At 46.6% G+C, this 15792-nt stretch overlaps 1 protein-coding gene across 3 annotated transcripts in view; it reads left to right on the top strand.

Moving 5' to 3' along the window:
- Positions 1-4520, top strand: part of sh3glb2b (SH3-domain GRB2-like endophilin B2b) — a 128957-nt gene extending 124437 nt beyond the window's left edge. For all 3 annotated transcript variants that reach the window (XM_070863720.1, XM_070863719.1, XM_070863718.1), the window contains 2 exons: positions 2001-2232; positions 3059-4520. In XM_070863720.1, the coding sequence (XP_070719821.1) occupies positions 2001-2232; positions 3059-3166 (340 nt within the window). In that variant the 3' untranslated portion in view covers positions 3167-4520. The remainder of the gene's footprint in view (positions 1-2000; positions 2233-3058) is intronic.
- Positions 4521-15792: the final 11272 nt, after the last annotated feature.

Here is a 15792-nt window from a genome sequence, read left to right as displayed (position 1 = left end):
TTAAGATGATTAAAGGTGTTGATAGGATGGATCGAGAGAAATGTTTCCTCTGGTGGGGGAAGTCCAGAACAAGGGGCATAACCTTAAAATTAGAGCCAGGCTGTTCAGGGGTGATGTCAGGAAGCACTTCTTCACACAAAGGGTGCTGGAAATCTGGAACTGTCTCCCCCAAAAAGGCTGGGAGTCAATTGAAAATTTCCAAACCGAGATTGATAGATTTTTATTGGGTAAGGGATATGGAAGGCTATCTGGAGTTGAGGTACACATCAGCCATGATCTAATTGAATAGCGGAACAGGCTCGAGGGGCTGAATGGCCCACTCCTGTTCCTGTGTAACGTAAAGGGATTGGGTTTAAACCCAACTGAGCATTGGAGAAGAAAATCTTTTTGTTATTCCCAAAAGAGGGAATTCATTCCATCCTGGAATTTGAGCAGGACCTGATTCCCTTCTTAACAGGTCGATGTGATGCCTTCCCCACCTTTCATTCATGCACCCAGTGTCCCATTTGGCATCGATGGTTATCAACATCACACTTTATATATTGACATGGTCGAAGGTTAATGCTCCTGATCAGTTGGCACATGTGTTTCCAGTGCTTGCGTTGTCAGTGAGAAGATGTTTTACAAAATGAATCTCCATGACCTGTATCTTGCGGCCACTTGTGTGTAACTAACTTAATGAGTGACTTGTCCAGGCCTGCTCTCTGGGGATGGTCCCACGAGCAAACTCAAATGAGGCAATAATTGTGAAATTGGACCTCCTAGTGAGCTCAGAGAAAAAGAAAGACTTGCATTTCTATAGCGCCTTTCACCACCTCATAACGTCAAAATTGCTTAACAGCCAATGAAGTATTTTTGAAGTGTAGTCATGGTTGTAAACGCAGCAGCCAATTTACGCAGAGCAAGCTCCCACAAACAGCAATGTGATCATGACCAGATAATCTGTTTTTTATTGATGTTGGTTGAGTGATAAATATTGGCCCCAGGACACTGGGGATAACTCCCCTGCTGTTCTTCAAAATAGTGCTATGGGATCTTTTACGTCCACCTGAGAGAGCAGACGGGGCCTCGGTTTAACGTTTCATCAGAAAGACTACACCACCAACAGTGCAGCTCTCCCTTAACACTGAACTGGAGTGACAGCCTAGATTTTGTGCTCTGGAGTGGGGCTTGAACCCACAATGGCTCGGAGGCAGGGGTGCTACCCACTGAGCCACAGCTGACAGTTATAGCTTGCCCAAGATAGAGATAGTGAAAGAAAATTATGTTTTTAATTCTAAGAACCACTTTCTTTCTATAAACTGTGTCAAGTGTCCTCTGCCTTGATGAAAGGATGTATCTTTGCATGTGTGTCTCTGTGCAATGGGAGGAGAAAGAAAAGCAGATTGGTTCTTCCTCGACAGTCCCACTCCAGAGACTTGAGCAGAGAGATCTAGGCTGAAGGAGTGCTGCACTGTCGGAGGCGCCGTCTTTCGGATGAGACTGAGGCCCCAACTGCTCTCTCAGGTGGACGTAAAAGATCCCATGGCACTATGTTGAAGATGAGCAGGGGAGTTCTCCCCGGTGTCCTGGCCAATATTTATCCTTTAATCAACATCACTAAAACAGATTATCTGGTCATTATCACCTCGCTGTTTGTGGGAATTTGCTGTGCGCAAATTGGCTGCCGTGTTTCCTACATTACAACAGTGACTACATTTCAAATAGTACTTCATTGGCTGTAAAGCGCTTTGGGACGTCCAGTGGTCGTGAAAGGTTCTATATAAATGCAAGTCTTTCTTCACCCTCCTTAGCAGCCCAGTGGTGATCAAACCTTGCTGTGTGACTGGTCCAGAGACCCCGTGACTCCACAGTGATGTATATCCAGATACTAAAGCATTCTGCCAATGATTGTTTTGGGTTTTAGTTATCAAAATACCTTTGCACTCGTGGCTGGAGCGGTGTAACCTGCAGCTCTGAGAGAAGTGAAATGGCTGACGTGCCCTCTTGGCTTATTTCAGGTTCCCCAGTGCGTTCGTGGGCAACGCAAACACGCAGGCTCCGCCGGGTGGTGTTTCCCCGTCTGCCGCTACCCTTCCTGTAGTCCCAGTGTTGGCAGGGCCGTGCAACCCTCCCACCTCCTCGGTGCCGTTCACTGAAATTAGCCCTCCTTCCACCGGGACAAGACGGGCTCGCGTTCTCTACGATTATGACCCGGCCGACTCCAGTGAGCTTGAGCTCCTCGCTGACGAGGTTAGTGCCTTTCGTGCGGTCTGCGGAGGTTCACTGCCATCCAACGTCGATTGGATTCTTTCAACTGGTGGTCCTCGTGCCTTCAAACCGGTGGGCCTTGGGCTTTTACATCGAAGCTATAAGGGGGCGGATTTTCGGCTCTTCGCTTTGTTTTTTGCCCCGGAGCGGCGGTGAGGGGTTCTGGGTTGGACGGTCAGCCTCCAGCGCCCCGCAGCGATTCTCTGGTCCGGTTTTGCGACGGCGCTGAGCAGCACTGCCTGGAAGAGCTGCATCTGGTGTGCAACGCCCCTGGGTTTAAAAGGGTTAAATTATGAGGACAGGTTGCACAGACTAGCCCTGTATTCCCTCAAGTATAGATGATTAAGGGGTGATCTCATTGAGATGTTTAAGATGATTAAAGGAGTTGATGGGTGGATTGAGAGAAATAAGGGGCCGCCCATTTAAAACTGAGATGAGGAGTAATTTCTTCTCAGAGGGTTGTAAATCTATGGAATTCTCTGCCTCAGAGAGCTGTGGAAGCCGGGACATTGAATATATTTAAGACTGAGATACAGTTTTTTTTTAACCAATAAGGGATTAAGGGGTTATGGTGACCTGGCAGGAAAGTGGACCTGAGTCCATGATCGGATCAGCCATGATCGTATTGAATGGCGGAGCAGGCTCGAGGGGCCGTATGGCCAACTCCTCCGATTTCTTATGTTCTTATGAAACTATTTCCTCAGGTGGAGGGGAGTCCGTGCATTGGTGCAGAGATGTAAGCTTTTTAATCTATGAATAGATCGATCTAACTTTTTTCTTTTTTTTTGGTCGATGTTTGGCTGTGCAGCTGATCACGGTGTACAGCCTGCCAGGAATGGATTCCGATTGGCTGATGGGCGAAAAGGGTAACAAGAAAGGGAAAGTTCCCGTCACTTACCTGGAGCTGCTGAACTAACGTCCCGTCGCAGAACATCCGCCAGAAGGACAAAAACACCACGTTCACATTCACCGATTTCGTTCCATTCATTCCCAATGTCATCTCAAACATTATTTAAGATTTTTTTTTGGCGACCTCGGTTGCACCAGAATGCTTAAGAAAAAAAATTGTGCAAACGGTTTACGATGTTTATGTTATATAGTTTTGTTACCGTTTTTAAAAACGTCTCTGATCAATGTATTGCAATGTTAGGTTGCGGCAAAACCGTTTGAACCATGTGCTTAGAAAAGCCTGATGTAATTTACAATGAAATGGCAGAGTTCCCTGGGAGCGGGTTTTACTGAGCCTAGCGGTCACACAGTGGGTTAGAAAGGCTTTCTGCAATCCGTACACTGAAGAGTCCTTTTTAAACCAGCCCGCGGGATTCCACGAAGGACGCGACTGCTGCCAACGAACCGGAAGACGTTGCGAATGCGCAGTCAATGGTTCGCTTCGCGACTCTCGGGGCAAAACATCGCTTCTGCGCATCTTCCGGTCGTTGGCAGCAGTCACCCTGTCCCACTATTTCCCTCAAAGGGGGCTTCAGCTTGATTGGAAATCTGGAGCCGGTGAAAGAAAGGAGAAGGTAAATACTGAGACGAGTGTGAGATTACCCTTCCAGATGTGTGCATGCATATTGAACTTTGAAGATTTTTTTTTATTTTAAAGGTGGATTTTTTAAGGGCTGTGGGAAGAAATCTTCACTCGTCGATTAAACCCAAGGGCTTGGATTATTGTGAATTTTCGCAAGAGCTTTGCAGGCTGCACAATGCTTCTAGACAGGTGACAGGGCAGGTGCTTATAGGATGCTGAGAAACGGAAACTTGTATGTTTGGACATTGCGGAGGGCAGGTAGTGATTACTGTACACTGCCTTTCAACGGCCAACCCTGTTGTCATTGGTCAAACATATTTAGCTCACTCGCCTAGTTACGAGAAATTTCAGGGGTAATTGTATTTAAAAAATCCATGGTTACCAATCCGGAATGGGATAAAAGTCAATTTTACACTGTAATTCTCTTTTATAACTTTATTTTTGAGGTAGTAGTTTTCTTTAGGGGTGGTTTGCATTGTGCAAATTAATGAAATTGAACACTTTTAAGAAGGGCATTGGAAATCTATTGCAGTTTTCATCCTCCTATGTGTCGAGTACAACTGTTCACTCCCCCTGTGTAAATGTATAGTGCGAGATCCTGGTCGTGTGTTCACATCCTGGTTTGTAATGTCCGTCGACGTGTATCAACCTCTTCAACTCAACTTGGGTGTATTTGCTGCCTGTTACTGCTGTACTATGCATAGTGAATGAACTTCAAAGAATAATAAAGCATTCCTATACCAGGCTCCATTCCCGCAGACTCTCGCTCTCACACATATTGCTCCAGCCTGTTGCTGTTGCAATGTCACAGTTAGTTAACTGGACTCGATTTCCCCTTTATGTCCCTTGAAAGGAGACCACTTCACGATTGCAAATAGAAGTGATGTTTATGTCTCAGAAAGGAGACCATAATTCCATGGCTACAGGCAGCCAGTGGGTGTGTGGGGTGGAGTGGGGGAGCGGGTGACAGTGACAGCAGTCAGAGTGCAAAAATGAAATGTTGGTGTACCATTCAGGAATATAGACGCTCACTATACATCGGCTATCACTCATGATCTAATTGTGTGTCTTTTTTTAAATTAATTCCCGGGATGTGGGCGTCGCTGGCAAGGCTGGCATTTATTGCCCTTCCCTAATTGCCCCTTGAGAAGTGGTGGTGAGCCGCCGCCTTGAACCGCTGCAGTCCGTGTGGTGAAGGTGCTCCCACAGTGCTGTTAGGGAGGGAGTTCCAGGATTGTGACCCAGCGAAGGAATGGCCGATATATTTCCAAGTCAGGATGGTGTGCGACTTGGAGGCGATGGTGTTCCCAATGCGCCTGCTGCCCTTGTCCTTCGAGGTTGCGGATTTGAGAGGTGCTGCCAAAGAAGTCTTGGCGAGTTGCTGCAGTGCATCTTGTAGATGGTGCACACTGCAGCCACGGTGCGCCGGTGGTGAAGGGAGTGAATGTTTAAAGTGGTGGATAGGGTGCCAATCAAGCATATAATTTCAATTGCAAATTTTTGAAATGATTCCAGTTTGCATAGAACGTACAGCACAGAAACAGGCCATTCGGCCCAACTGATCCGTGCCTGTGTTTATGCTCCACACCAGCCTCCTCCCACCTTTATCATCTCCCTTCAACAGTGCATCCTTCTGTTTCATAAATTTATGGAAAAACTACTATTGTTTCCACCTGCGCCCCCCCCACACCCCCCAACCCAAGCCAAAATCAATCCCTGATCCCAGTAGTAATTCCTTGGAGTCCATTGTGCAGAGAGTTCAAGCGGTAATAACTGTGCAGAGATTGAAATATATAGCTGAATGTGGTGCAAGTGATTGAATGGCCCAGACTGATGGTGATATTTTGCTCTAAGATTTAATCGAGTTGAAGTTAAGTGGATGCCACGTGACTCCCTTGGATGAAAACTCGACCAGTTGTTTCAAGATAGCCTAAATATTGAAACTCTAATCAAACTCCGTATTTACTGATCTCGCAGCTGTGCTTTCAGCCTCGGCACTAAGGTTTACTGATGACCGATGGGGATGGGTGAGGCGGGAGGGGGCAAGGTCACAGTTCCCACAACCTTTTTTTGAGGCAATCTGATCTTTCATTCATATTTCCTACATTACAACAGTGGCTACACTTCACAAAGTACTTCACTGACTGTAAAGCGTTTTGGGACATCCTGAGGTGAAAGGCGCTATAGAAATGCAAGTCTTTTTCTTCCTTTATCGTTTACATTTTTTTCTTTCTTTTCCTCTTTTTCTCCTTTCGCTCCTTTCCACTCTTTTCCTCTTTCCTCTTTCCTCTTTTGTTTCTCTTTCTCTCTCTCTCTCTCTCTCTCTTCCTCTTTCTTTTCCTTTTCCTCTTTCTCTCTTATCTTTTCCCCTTTCTATTTTTTTAAATCAAGGCCAGAGCTTTTTAACGCCAGCTTACCTTTTCCGATGCACCATGAGGGGTGGGGAAGGAGAGTATGGGGAAACCCACAGCCTCGCCTGCCCCTGCTCACTGCTCGAGGAAGATACGCAATAGGTGCAGCCTTGTATGGAAACTGTAAAATTATATCAAAACAACTACAATATTCCCTTGTAACCATCATCACCATAGGCAGTCCCTCGAAATCGAGGAAGACTTGCTTCCACTCTAAAAGTGAGTTCTCAGGTGACTGTACAGTCCAATACGGGAATTACAGTCACAGGTGGGACAGACAGTGGTTGAAGGAAAGGGTGGGTGGGGAGTCTGGTTTGCCACATGCTCCTTCCACTGCCTGCGCTAACTTTCTGCATGCTCTCGGCGACGAGACTCGAGGTGTTCAGCGCCCTCCCGGATGCTCTTCCTCCACTTGGGGTAGTCTTTGGCCAGGGACTCCCAGGTGTCGATGGAGATGTTGCACTTTATCAAGGAGACTTTGAGGGTGTCCTTGAAACATTTCCTCTGCCCACTTGGGGATCGCTTGCTGTGTAGGAGTTCCGAGTAGAGCGCTTGCTTTGGGAGTCTTTGTCTGCATGCCCAACACATGTGGCCTGCCCAGCTGAGCTAGTCAAGTGTGGTCAGTGCTTCGATGCTTCACTAAGGAAGACATGAATAACCTCCCGAAAATACTAGGGGACCGAGGGTCTAGCGAGAAGGAGGAACTGAGGGAAATCCTTATTAGTCAGAAAATGGTGTTAGGGAAATTGAAGGGACTGAAGGCTGATAAATCCCCAGGGCTTGATAGTCTGCATCCCAGAGTACTTAAGGAAGTGGCCCTAGAAATAGTGGATGCATTTTCCAACATTCTATAGACTCATGTTCAGTTCCTATGGTTTGGAGGGTAGCGAATGTAACCCCACTTTTTAAAAAAGGAGGGAGAGAGAAAACACGCAATTATAGATCAGTTAGCCTGACATCAGTAGTGGGGAAAATGTTGGAATCAATTATTAAAGACGTAATAGCAGCGCATTTGGAAAGTAGTAACAGGATCGGTCCAAGTCAGCATGGATTTATGAAAGGAAAATCATGCTTGACAAATCTTCTAGGATTTTTTGAGGATGTAACTAGTAGAGTGGATAAGGGAGAACCAGTGGATGTGGTGTATTTGGACTTTCAAAAGGCTTTTGACAAGGTCCCACACAAGAGATTAGTGTGCAAAATTGGGGGTAATGTATTGATGTGGATAGAGAACTGGTTGGCAGACAGGAAACAGAGTGGGAATAAATGGGTCCTTTTCAGAATGGCAGGCAGTGACTAGTGGGGTACCGCAGGGTTCAGTGCTGGGATCCCAGCTATTTACAATATACATTAATGATTTAGATGAAGGAATTGAATGTAATTTCTCCAAGTTTGCAGATGACACTAAACTGGGTGATAGTGTGAGCTGCTAGGAGGCTGCAGGGGGACTTGGACAGGTTAGGTGTATGGGCAAATGCATGGCAGATGCAGTACAATGTGGATAAGTGTGAGGTTATCCACTTTGGTTGCAAAAACAGGAAGGCAGATTATTATTTGAATGGTGACATTAGTAAAAGGGGAGATGCTATGAGACCTGGGTGTCATGGTACATCAGTCATTGAAGGTAGGCATGCAGGTACAGCAGGCAGTAAAGAAGGCAAATGGCATGCTGGCCTTCATAGTGAGGGAATTTGAGTATAGGAGCAGGGAGGTCTTATTGCAGTTGTACAGGGCCTTGGTGAGACCACACCTTGAGTATTGTGTGCAGTTTTGGTCTCCTAATCTGAGGAAGGACATTCTTGCTATAGAGGGAGTGCAGCAAAGGTTCACCAGACTGATTCCCGGGATGGCAGGACTGACATATGAAGAAAGACTGGATCGACTAGGCTTAGATTCACTGGAATTTAGAAAATGAGAGGGGATCTCATAGAAACATATACAATTCTGACAGGGTTGGACAGGTTAGATGCAGGAAGAATGTTCCCGATGTTGGGGAAGTCCAGAACTAGGGGTCACAGTCTAAGGATAAAGGGGTAAGCCATTTAGGACCAAGATGAGGAGAAGCTGCTTCACTCAGAGAATTGTGAACCTGTAGAATTCTCTACCACAGAAAGTTGTTGAGGCCAGTTCGTTAGATATATTCAAAAGGGAGTTAGATGTGATCCCTATGGATAAAAGGGATCAAGGGGTATGGAGAAAAAGCAGGAGTGGGGTACTGAAGTTGCATGATCAGCCATGATCATATTGAATGGTGGTGCAGGCTCGAAGGGCCGAATGGCCTACTCCTGCACCTACTTTCTATGTTTCTATGACATGCAAGCCATGATCCTGACTAATGGATCCATCACAGACCCAATCCAGGTCCGGACCGGGGTCAAGCAGAGCTGCGTCATCGCGCCAACCCTCTTCTCGATCTTCCTCGTTGCAATGCTCCGTCTCACGCTCAACAAGCTCCCCGCTGGAGTGGAAACCTGTTCAACCTTCATCGCCTCCAGGCTAGATCCAAGGTCATCCCATCCTCTGTCGTCGAACTATTCCTTGTAATATTGGAAACATGGCAACAATTTGTGCACAGCAAGCTCCCACAAACAGCAATGAGATAAATGACCCGAAATGCAAGTCTTTATATAATTACTGCAAATCGTTAAAATACTGACCATTTGCAGTACTGGCAGCCAATCGATTTAGCAAGACCAGGCCCATTGCACTCAGACAAGTGGCGGGTTTGAGGCAATGCATGTGAATTGGCAAGGCGATAAAGCTGGCCATGGGAGTCTCCAAGATAACTGCAGAGGTGAAAAAGGAACATTTCATCAGCCCGAGGCACTGGGCGTCGAAAGGTTTGATGGGCAAGTGTGAGATGGGAGGCTCACTCGAAGGTTGCAGGATGTGGCGCGCCCTGAATGAATGATTGATTTGAGGAGTTACAGCTTCTGGAGCCCCCTTCATTATCCCCAGTGCACACTGCGAGTGCGGGACTGCAGGCCAGATTGATGCAGTTGGCATTGCAGGGGATGTACCTTTATCATTTTTAATTGAATTTATTCAGTCATTTTGGGCCTAATTACCGAACTTGTCCTTTTTTCACTTTGGTACATATATGACTTGAATATTTAGCATGACAACTTGAGATATTTTCCCAGTTCATTGCTTTTCTAGTTCAGCCTTCATTCCTTTGAAGTGCACCTACTTCAAACTCGAATCATTCCCCTGCTCCTGATTTCTGTGTAGCCTTTAACTGTAAGCGTGTGTTCACCAGTCCCCAAAGGTTCCATTACTTCCATATTCTACATTACAGAACATAAGAAATAGGAGCAGGAGTCGGCCATTTAGCCCCTCGAGCCTGCTCCGTCATTTAATAAGATCATGGCTGATCTGATCATGGACTCAGCTCCACTTCCCCGCCCGCTCCCCATAACCCTTTATTCCCTTATCGTTCAAAAATCGGTCTGTCTCCACCTTAAATATATTCAATGACCCAGCCTCCACAGCTCTCTGGGGTAGAGAATTCCACAGATTTACAACCCTCTGAGAGAAAACACTTGAACTTTGCACACTGCTCGTGAATGATTTCATGTAAATTTCAATTTTCTGAAATTGTTGATGAGGGGTATTTATACATTATGAGCTCTTGAGCTCATTGTTCTGACATCAATCCCTTTCTGTGCAGTAGTGGTGTACATTACCACTGAAAAGGTTTGGAAAGAAGTTTGTAAGAAATTTTCTCACATACTTATTTTCGGTTATTGTAAAATAAATAGAATTGCTAGAGTGTACAGCACAGAAACAGGCCATTCGGCCCAACAGCTCCATGCTGGTTTTTATGCTCCACACGAGCCTCCTCCCACCCATCTTCATCTCACCCTGTCAGCATATCCTTCTATTCCTTTCTCCCTCATGTGCTAATCCAGCTTCCTCTAGTCACTGTTTAATGTCGGAAACGCAGCAGCCAACTTGTGCACAGCAAGCTCCCAGAAACAGCATGTGATTAATGACCAGATAATCTATTCCTTTTGTTGTGTTGATTGAGGGATAAATATTGGCCCAGGACACCGGGGATAACTCCCCCTGCTCTTTTTCAAAAAACAGTGCCACGGGATCTTTTACGTCCACCTGAGAGAACAGAAGGGACTTCGGTTTATCCAAAACGTCTCATCCGAAAGACGGCACCTCCGACATTGCAGCACTCCCTCAGCACTGCACTGGGAGTGTCGGCCTAGATTTCATTTTGTGCTCAAGTACCTGGAGTGGGACCTGAACCTACAACAATGTGACTCAGAGGCGAGAGTACAAAAGCAAAATGCTGCGGATGCTGGAATCTGGAATAAAAACAGAAAATGCTGGAAATCTCAGCGGGTCAGGCAGCATTTGTGGCGAGAAACAGAGTTAATGTTTCGGGTCGATGACCTTTCGTTATTTTTGTTGTTCCGAGGCGAAAGTGCTCCCCACTGAGGCACAGCTGACACACAAACACTCAAATAAACCCCCAGACGCTAACAAAATGGGTGTAAATGAATGTTATTGCATCTTCTTTTAATCCATGTTTTTTAAATCTTTATCATAATGTAGCAGGTACCGATAAATACATAAAAACAAATAAAATCTCACTCCTTCCCACTGCAGTACACACACATCCCACTCATACTCACACTCCAATTCACTTAAGACACATCATTGAGAACAGACAGAGAATATTGGCTCCCGTTAGCAATCTTCCCATCAGGCCTTTTTTAATTTTGTTTTTCAGCTCATTATTTTTTTTAAAGTGAGGGAAATCAAACCCAGAATTTGAGGGCTAATTCTGAAATCAAGGCATCAAAGGAGCTGAACAGCTTCACAGAATTATTCTAAAGGGAGAGAGAAAGAAAATTGGTGCCATAATGGCTTATTTAGTTGCTGTGATGAATTGTTAATATGTGGGTCCCTGCGCTGATCATAAACTATGAAACCCAAAGCAAAATTATTCCAAATTGCAAACATCTAATAACTTGTTCCAAACATTAAGTGGAACATGCAGTGTTTTAAGAACATAAGAATTAGGAGTCGGCCATACGGCCCCTCGAGCCTGCTCCGCCATTCAATAAAATCATGGCTGATCTTCTACCTCAACTCCACTTTCCTGCACTATCCCCATATCCCTTTATTCCCTCGGTGTTCTAAAATCATTCGATCTCTGTCTTGAATATACTCAAAGACTGAGCCTCCACAGCCCTCTGGGGTAGAGAATTCCAAAGATTCACCGCCCTCTGAGTGAAGAAATTTCTCCTCATCTCAGTGATAAATAGCTGACCCCTTATCCTGAGACTGTGAACCCTGATTCGAGACTCCCCAGCCCAGGGGGAAACATGCTCCCAGTATTTTAAGATTTACTACCGGGAGACATCACATCGCCCTAACTCCCTGGAGAGTCAGAACTACCTCCGAGCTGGGACAAAGTCCCATTCCTGTGATATTCAGCAGGGTGAGTAAGCTACTAATCTTCCATTTATGGGTCTTTTTTTTTCCTGTCCTGACTCCACAAGTGTCCTGGGAATGTGTTTGAGGGTTGGCGAGATGTAGAAATCTCTTGTGTCTAAATGATACCCAGGGTCAAACACACTTTATAATTTGTACTGGGCCCGAGGACTTGGTGAGAAATCAGCCCGCCAGGTTGTCAGGTAGCTCAGTGACTGTGCATGGCAGAGCATCGCCAACAGCAAACCTCTGGCAAGCTCACCTCACCTGCCTGGTGCTGGCTGTGCCAAGGGAGGGTGAAGGTGCCTGCACTCCCCTCAGCTGCTCTGTCAGCTGACTCAAGCTGTGTGGGGATGGGATGCTAACATCTGCTGGAGAATGATGGCGATAAAACAAAATAAAGACTCTCTTTCCGACACCGCCTTTTGCCACCTCAGCACATCCCGAAGAGCTTCGCAACCCAATGCAGTACGTTTTTGAAGCACAGTCACTGTTGTAATGTAGGAAACACGGCAGCCAATTTGCGCACAGCAAGCTCCCACAAACAGCAGTGTGATAATGACCCAGATAACCTGTTTTAGTGATGTTGATTGAGGGATAAATATTGGCCCCAGGGATAACTCCCCACAGCCCTTCTTCGAAATTATTCCATGAGATCTCCGACAATGCAGCAATCCCTCAGTATGACCCCTCCAATAATGCAGCACTCCCTCAGTACTGCCCCTCCGACAGTGCAGCACTCCCTCGGTACTGCCCCTTCGACAGTGCAGCACTCCCTCGGTATTGCCCCTCCGACAGTGCAGCACTCCCTTGGTACTGCCCCTTCGACAGTGCAGCACTCCCTCAGTACTGCCCCTCCGACAGTGCAGCACTCCCTCAGTACTGCCCCTCCGACAGTGCAGCACTCCCTCGGTACTGCCCCTCCGACAGTGCAGCACTCCCTCAGTACTGCCCCTCCGACAGTGCAGCACTCCCTCGGTACTGCCCCTCCGACAGTGCAGCACTCCCTCGGTACTGCCCCTTCGACAGTGCAGCACTCCCTCAGTACTGCCCCTCCGACAGTGCGGCGCTCCCTCAGTACTGCCCCTCCGACAGTGCGGAGCTCCCTCAGTACTGCCCCTCCGACAGTGCAGCACTCCCTCGGTACTGCACTGGGAGTGTCAGCCTAGATTTCTGTGCTCAAGTCTCTGGAGTGAGACCTGAACCCACAACCTTATGATTCAGAAGTAAGGAATGTTGCCCACTGAGCCACGGCTGACACTTCTCAATGGCTCTGTCCGTATCCCAGCATCACTAACCCATCTGTGGCTTTGTGGCCTGCACTGCACACAAAGGCTTCCCAGGATTAACTTGTTTCACTGCAGCCAGACAAAAAGCATTTATCTCTGTATCCTCGTGTTTACAATTTGCACGTTAGATATAATATTTTCAATAGCACTGCATTTAACCACACAAAAATATAATACATGATGAAGAGAAGGCTTACCCTGGCTATTCTTCCACCCCGGAGTTTGAGGGGTCAGGGGAGTTGGTAGCAATTTTACTGGAGACAACGGGGAAAGAAGTTGAGGAGATGTGAATGAGGGATGAGGAATTATGTGACCCCTGCACAGTCTCCGTTATGGGATCAGGAGAAAGGATTAGAAGGATATGCTGATGGGGTGAGATGAAGAGGGTTGGGAGGAGGCTGGTGTGGAACATAAACACCGGCACGGACCCGTTGGGTTGAATGGCCTGTTTCTGTGCTGTAAATACTATGTAATCATTCCTGTTAATCCATGCAGGCCTTGGGTTTTTATGCCCCATTGTAAAACGATCGAATACCAAAAGGGGATTGACAGGGTAGTTGCTGAGAGGTTGGAACCAGGGGTCACAGTCTCAGGATAAGGGGCTGGCCATTTAAGACCGAGATGAGGAGGAATTTCTTCACTCAGAGAGTTATGAGTCTTTGGAATTCTCTACCCCAGAGGGCAGTGGATGCTGAATCGTTGAGTATATTCAAGGCTGAGATCCATAGATTTTGGTAGTCTAGGAGAATCAAGGGATATGGAGATCGGGCGGGAACGGGGAGTTGAGGTCGATGATCAGCCGTGATCATATTGAATGGCGGAGCAGGCTCGAGGGGCCGAATGGCCAACTTCTGCTCCTATTTCTTATGATACCGGATTGGATTAATTTTGACTGTTAGTTCTTCTTATATTCAAGTCACAGATAGATAGATTTTTAACCAATAAGGGAATTAAGGGTTATGGGGAGCGGGTGTGTAAGTGGAGCTGAGTCCACGGCCAGATCAGCCATGATCTTGTTGAATGGCGGAGCAGGCTCGAGGGGCTAGATGGCCTACTCCTGTTCCTAATTCTTATGTTCTTCTTATGTTCTTATGAAACAGCCTCGTTTCCCACTTACTCCAATATTTTTAATAACTAATAAACAAAAGTCTTCCAGGGGGAATAAAAAAGATCCAGATTTTTTTTTGAATACCTTTATGATTGATTTTACTCCCGGTGTTTCCCCTAGCAGTGGCCCGGAGATTAATCTTCAATTCCTGGAGAGTCCAGGCCAATCCTGAAGAGTTGGGAACAACGCTACATGACCCTCGAGCTGTCACTAGGACACCCCTTGGGGTAAATTCATTAACAACAGTCCAGTGTTGTCATACAGCCCTTACTTTAATCATTGATTGCAGTTCATCGCTCCTTGTCTAATAACGATTCGGAAGGCAACAGTTGCCGACTTTTAAGACGATTCCTCCTTTTTTTTCTCAGTTCTGAACTGGCTGGGTGGATAAATTCCTCAAAATTTCAACAAGTCCTGCTGCGTATTGCAGATTTCCACAGTTCCAGGCTCAGCACTGTACGCTGACACATGCTGTCAGCCCATCCAAATCCTTTATAACTGATGGAAATCTTTAACCTAGGGAACAGGCTTTCACTTTTACTAGGCCCAGAAAAAGTTTGTCATTAAAAACATGGGAGAGTTTTGGGGAGTTGACAACTTTGGTTGAGAAAGACAGAAAGAAGGACTTGGATTTATATAGCGCCTTTCACAACCATCAGCGTCTCAAAACACTTTATAGCCAATGAAGTACTTTTGGAGTGTAGTCACTGTTGTAATGTGGAAAACGCGCCTGCCAATTTCTGCACAGCAAGATCCCACAGACCGTGGTATGATAATGACCAGATAATCTGTTTTAGTGATGTTGATTGAGGGATAAATATAGGCCAGGACACCGGGGATAACTCCCCTGCTCTTCTTCGAAATAGTGGCCATGGGATCTTTTACATCCACCTGAGAGAGCGGATAGGGCTTCAGTTTAACATCTCATCCAAAAGACGGCACCTCCGACAGTGCAGCACTCCCTCATCACCGCACTGGGAGTGTCATCCTAGATTTTTGTGCTCAAGTCCCTGGTGGGATTATGAACCCACGACCTTCTGACTTAGAGCGAGAGTGCTGCCCACTGAGCCCCGGCTGAAACATTCCAATCCCATTCATAAACATCGTGGCTGCCTAAACGTCCATAGGCTGTAGCTATCAATGACCTTAGGGTTCAATGTTGGCAGTGGTGAGTGGAATTCGAGGCTGCCTGGCAGTGCCCAGCAGTTCCTGATTCCTTACACAAGCGCAACAGGGTTACTTCGACCCAATGCTAGCGCAGTGCTTGGTCAGGTCATTACACCGGAGGGCCAACAGATCAGAAAGTGGACCTTTACTTCGAACCGTTTGATATTTCCAGCTTCCTCTGCTTCTGGCTGATGTTGGGGTTTGGGGTTCAAATTCCACGGGATCCAGCAGCCTCTTGGACAGGTGAGCCCTGACAGCGTGTGTCGGCCATTCAACCAAGTGGGGCATCGCGCCTAAAACCGATCCTGTTCTCCGCTGACCTTTCTCACACGTGTGCTCACACATCTCCCAGCAGGTATTGCTGGATAGCTACTGTGAGTGGGAAATCTGGCTGATTTCCCACCCCCCCCCCTCCCCCATTCCTGTGCTGATCCCAGGGTATGGGTTTGGTGCATTCCAACCTTACTGCTGCTACAGTTAATTCTATTCAGACTGGGGATGAGACACGGCACTTTCCTGATCTCTTTGGCTCATAAGAACATAAGAATTAGGAGCAGGAGTAGGTCATATGGCCTGCTCCGC

The sequence above is a fragment of the Pristiophorus japonicus genome, chromosome 20 (assembly GCF_044704955.1).
Source record: "Pristiophorus japonicus isolate sPriJap1 chromosome 20, sPriJap1.hap1, whole genome shotgun sequence".
NCBI classification, from domain to species: domain Eukaryota; kingdom Metazoa; phylum Chordata; class Chondrichthyes; family Pristiophoridae; genus Pristiophorus; species Pristiophorus japonicus.
This window is presented reverse-complemented; position numbering and strand designations above follow the sequence as displayed.